The sequence below is a fragment of the Rhagoletis pomonella genome, unplaced genomic scaffold, assembly GCF_013731165.1.
Source record: "Rhagoletis pomonella isolate Grant_MI unplaced genomic scaffold, Rhpom_1.0 Rhpom_scaffold_10578, whole genome shotgun sequence".
Lineage (NCBI taxonomy): Eukaryota > Metazoa > Arthropoda > Insecta > Diptera > Tephritidae > Rhagoletis > Rhagoletis pomonella.
In genome coordinates, this window is record NW_023469103.1 from 1 (window position 1) to 5,556 (window position 5,556).

The 5,556-nt window shown below is 43.5% G+C and overlaps 1 protein-coding gene across 1 annotated transcript; it reads left to right on the plus strand.

Annotated features, from left to right (window-relative positions):
• The first annotated feature begins 175 nt into the window (after positions 1 to 175).
• LOC118756495 lies at positions 176 to 5,335 on the plus strand. Its single transcript, XM_036491256.1, has one exon. It carries the CDS (start codon positions 176 to 178, stop codon positions 5,333 to 5,335), a length of 5,160 nt encoding a protein of 1,719 aa, XP_036347149.1.
• Positions 5,336 to 5,556: the final 221 nt, after the last annotated feature.

The window sequence follows — 5,556 nt, forward strand, 5'->3', positions numbered from 1 at the left end:
CTGAATTTTATAACAAGGTTCGTATTACTATTAATGTTTTCGCAACATTAAATTGGTGCCGAAACCCGGGAAGGAAAGCAAATACAAGCGACCACAAGAAATTTCTACGCTTAGCTTGTTAACCAATTTTTCCTTCTGCACGCTTGAAGTCGCGTAATATCGCATATTTAAAGAAATGGAGTCCCTTAGCGGCGCAATTGAGGAGCAGCGCCGAACTCAAACCCATCTCACTCGAATCCAGACTAACTTCGAGTCTAAGCAATCGTCTGAGATCTCGAGAGGTTATGTTCAGAGTCTTCTCGCGGAGATTGATACTATCTTCCAGGACTTTAAGCGCGGCCATGAACAAATCTACACTCTTATTCGCAACGCATCGCTTGACGAGGACGACATTCCTTATCTGAAGGAGGAAGTTTTCTATACCTGCTACGATTTATATATCGCCTTTAAGTCTACCTTACTTGATCGACAAAATGACCTCGCGCCATGGCCGTCGCCGCTCGCGCACGCAAGCACCTTCGCTATGGCCACTACACGGAATGACACTACCGCTGCTTCTGCACGACTGCCAAAAATCGACTTGCCTAAGTTTTCTGGAGACTATTTGGAGTGGATCCCTTTTCGCGATATGTTTCTATCGCTGGTACATAATAACGACGCCTTAACACCGGTACAAAAATATTTTTATCTAAAGGGATCTTGCATCGGCACACCTAAAGAAATGGTGGAAGAATTTCCAGCTACGGATGCCAGCTATGAAACTGCCTGGGCTGCCTTGGTAAGTAGGTTTCACAACAAAAGAAAACTAGTGGATCAAATTTTAAAAAGGCTCGTCAATGCACAAAATACCGATGGTGGTTTACAAAGCGTAAAACTGCTGCTCGACCTCACTCGCAACAGCCTTGCTCTACTGAAAACTTTAGAAATAGACACCTCTAGTTGGGATCCCATGCTAATTTTCTTGCTCACTCAAAAGCTTGACAGACAAATTAGAAAAGAATGGGAGCAATCTCTAAATGGTCGCAGTGAAATTCCTCCAGTACAAACTTTCCTTAAGTTTCTCGAAACTACTTATCGAGCGCTTGAATTTATCGAAGAAGAGGACACATCAAAAAAGGTTGTGAACCGCTCGTACAGCGACAAACAAAAACAACACAAACCTGCTCGCAGACAATTACATGCTAATGCAGCTACTACTACCGCCAGTTCAGCATCGTCAAATTATAGCTGTCCCTGTTGTCAAAAACAACATCTCTTGTACAAATGTTTTAAATTTTCTGCACTACCTGCTGCTGAAAAGCAGAGCTTTGTCCTACAACATAGGCTATGCCTAAACTGTTTAGGTAAGGGTCATACATACAGTGAGTGCGAAAGAAATTCCCGCTGCCAGGCCTGTAAGCAGCCGCACCACACTGTTATTCACAATGCATTCGCTCTTCGCAACAATAAAAATGACGAACACAAACTTTCTGCAAATCTCACAACTACTGCTCAAATTATGAATGCAGAAGTGCACTCTGCGACTACTAACGCTCAAGTCTTACTCGCTACTGTACGGGTGATTATTGAAACACCTGAGCGACAATTTCACTTGAAAGCACTCGTTGATCAAGGCGCTCAAGCCTCATTCATAACAGAGGACGCCGCTCAGTTGCTCAACTTGCCAAAACGAAATACCAATGTTATTGTAGCTGGCATTGGTGGAGCAAATGCTTTAATTGCTAAAAGGTCTCTAACTCTATGCTTGCGCTCACAATATGAAAAAGACTTTAAAATGGACTGCACCGCGTTTATTTTGCCGAAATTGACATCATACAAACCATCGCCTTATCACTTGCGCGGTATGCCAAATTTATCCGGCATTTTTCTTGCTGATCCAACCTTTGCTTTGCCCGTCAATATCGACCTAGTTTTAGGCGGAGATGTATATGGCGATATCTTACTCTCTGGCATGAAAAAGTACGAACGTGGCATTTTCCTACAAGAAACTCATTTTGGATGGATGATTTCTGGTCCATCTACTACAACTCCTTCACAACAAATTTTGCATACAAATTTATGTACTCTAGATGATCAGCTTCGTTTATTTTGGGAACAGGAGGAACTGCACGAAGAGCGCCAGCTCTCTTCCGAAGAGACAGCCTGCGAAAACCACTTTTTGCAAACCTACAAGCGGGATAAATGCGGCCGGTATACGGTTCACTTACCTTTTAAAACCCTATTTGCACAGGGTAAGCTCCCAGCATTTAGTGGCACCGACTTTAACGCTGTTAAAAGACTTAAGCAGCTAGAAATGCGATTCAAAAATCAACCTAACTTTGCAAAGCTTTACAAAGATTTTATGGCAGAATATCTAAGCTTAGGTCACATGCAAGAAGTCGGCTTTTATCCAGAAGATCTGCAAGAAAATTCATATTTCTTTTGCCATCATGGTGTCTTACGGCAATGCAGCAGCACCACCAAATTGCGCGTTGTATTCGACGGTGGGAATCGTTGTCCCCCTCAACCTTCTCTCAATGATGAACTTGCTGCAGGGCCGGCATTGCAAAGTGATTTGTCAAGTATTATTTCTCGATGGAGAAGTCACAAAATAGCTTTTACAGCCGATTTAGAAAAAATGTTTAGGCAAATCAACGTTTGTAAGGAACATCAAAATTATCAGTACATTCTCTGGCGAGAGGATTCTACAAAGCGAATTAAAATATATAAACTTTGCACTGTCACTTATGGGACAACTTCTGCTCCGTATTTAGCGATTCGTGTTCTACGCCAACTAGCCACTGATGAGCAAACAAATTATCCTCTCGCAAGCCAAGTGTACTTAAATGATACCTACGTTGACGATATTATATCAGGTGCAGACACGAACGCGGAAGCAATCGAGCTACAACAACAACTCAGCAGGCTGTCATCTAGTGGCGGATTTAATCTTAGAAAGTGGAACTCAAATTCTGCCGTGTTGCTACAAACAATTCCACCTGACAATAAAGAGAACGCCAATTGGATTGAACTTAAGGCAGAGAACCTCGTAAAAGCCCTTGGTCTTTTTTGGGACACGAACGAAGATGAATTCTCTTTCAAAATCAACTTTAGTTTTGCTTCCGCAATAACTAAGAGGAGTATGCTCTCTGATGCGGCCAAATTATTCGACCCACTTGGTTGGCTGGCGCCTACCACAATTATCGCTAAAATCATGTTCCAAAGGTTATGGATGGAGGGACTAGATTGGAATGACCCACTTCCAACTAAATTAAATGCTGAATGGTTGCAGTATCGAGATTCTCTGCATGAACTCGAAAGCATAAAGATTCCAAGGTGGTTTGGATGCAACAAATTTAACAAAATTGAGTTGCATGGTTTCAGTGACGCCTCACAGGCTGCCTATGGGGCAGTTGTATATGCGGTAGTCTATAACAACTCAACTATTTCCGCATCACTTATTCAGTCAAAAACTAAGGTAACACCGCTCAAAACTGTGTCAATTCCGAGACTGGAATTATGTGCGGCGGCGTTACTGGGTAAACTCATGGCGAAAGTGAAAACCTACTTCCACGCGGATGCACCTGTTTTCTATTGGACCGACAGCACAGTGGTTTTGAGTTGGATACGATGCCATTCCACGCGCTGGTCCGTGTACATCGCCAATCGCGTAGCTGAGATTCAGCGCATATCTGATGTAAGTCAGTGGAGGCACGTGCGTACAAGCGAGAATCCAGCGGACTGCTTAACACGCGGTCTGACTCCAAAAGAGCTTAAGGCACATACTTTGTGGTGGCTTGGGCCGACTTGGCTTACTGGGCCAATATCGAACTGGCCACACGAGAACTTAACTTTCGAAACTTGCTTAGAAGAGCGAAAATCATATATCGCTTCTCACGTAACTACGTTAGCTGAAAACTCTATGGAAGACCCCGATTTTATTTGTAAATTCTCTTCGCTCTCTCGGCTTGTGCGCGTCACCGCGTATATTCTACGCTTTTATTATAACTTAAGAGCAGCGCTGCAGCAACACAAAATAGAGAACAATTTATGTGAGACGGGCTTTCTAAAATCACGCGAGATTAAACACGCACTCGCTATAATAATCAAGCAGGTACAGCGCATTGACTTTACCCAAGAGATACACTGTTTGGAAAATAAGCAAGCTCTTAACAAAAAGAGTAAAATTCTTCAATTAGCTCCTTTTCTGGATGGTGATAACTTGCTAAGGGTCGGAGGTAGAATTTCGAAGGCGAAAATTACATTTGACGTCAAACATCCAGTGTTATTATCAAAACAATCGTTTTTATCGTTTCTAATATTCACAGACGCTCATCACCAAACTCTACATGGCGGCGTTCAGCAGATGCTTTCGTTTGTCTCTCAACGTTACTGGATTCTATCAGCGCGCAGCTTAGCAAAATCCGTGCTCCGTAAATGCGTAATCTGTTTCAAATACACAGCGAAGGTGCATCAGCAGCAAATGGGAAATTTACCTGCAGTTCGTCTTCAACCAACTAAACCGTTTCAGCACAGTGGACTCGACTACGCTGGTCCCATAACACTAAAGCTTTCACTACTTCGCAAAGCGGCAACCACAAAGGGCTATATCTGCCTGTTCATTTGCATGTGCACGAAGGCCATACACCTTGAAGTAGTTTCAAGCTTAAATACTGACGCCTTTATCGCCGCATTTCGTCGCTTTATATCAAGGAGGGGTCGATGCAGCGATTTATACTCTGATTGCGGTACTACGTTCGTAGGGGCTAACAAAGAGCTAAAGATTTCCTTTCAGCAGCAAAAGGCTTCGCTCCCCGAACATCTTGCTGCCGCACTTGCAAATGAAGGTACGACATGGCACTTCATTCCGCCCGCTTCACCAAATTTCGGAGGCTTATGGGAAGCGGCGGTTAAGTCGACTAAACATCATCTAAGACGAATAATGCGAGATCGGGTGCTTACTTTTGAAGAACTTAGCACGCTTCTTGCACAAATTGAAAGTTGCTTGAATTCTCGGCCACTCTGCCCATTGTCAGCATATCCCACTGATCATCAAGCGTTGACACCTGCACACTTTCTTGTAGGTGAACCCACAACTTGCGTCTCAGAGGAGAGCCTGCTTGACTCTAATATCGACCACCTGACCCGCTGGAAACTAGTTGAGCGCCTAAAGCAACATTTCTGGCATCGATGGGCTAACGAATACTTCACACTCTACAAACTCGCACCAAGTGGACACAAGTTCAAAAAAATCTTCGCGTCAACGACATCGTTTTGCTGCAACATGAGCGTAGCGCTCCTGGCTATTGGCCGTTGGCGAGAGTGCATGAGATACATCCCGGTGCAGATGGTCTAGTAAGGGTCGTTACGCTTTTCTGTAATGGCAAACTTGTGAAGCGGCCGATTTCTAAAATTTGTTTGCTGCCCATCAATGATAACACTGGCACCACGGCCGATGTTTTGTAACTTAGCCAGCTTGTTTCTCGCTGACATGATGAACCTTAAAAACTTCGTTTTTGCTGCCGGAGAATGTTCAATATTATTGTATAGTATTTACTTTCTTACTAACTTTTGCAG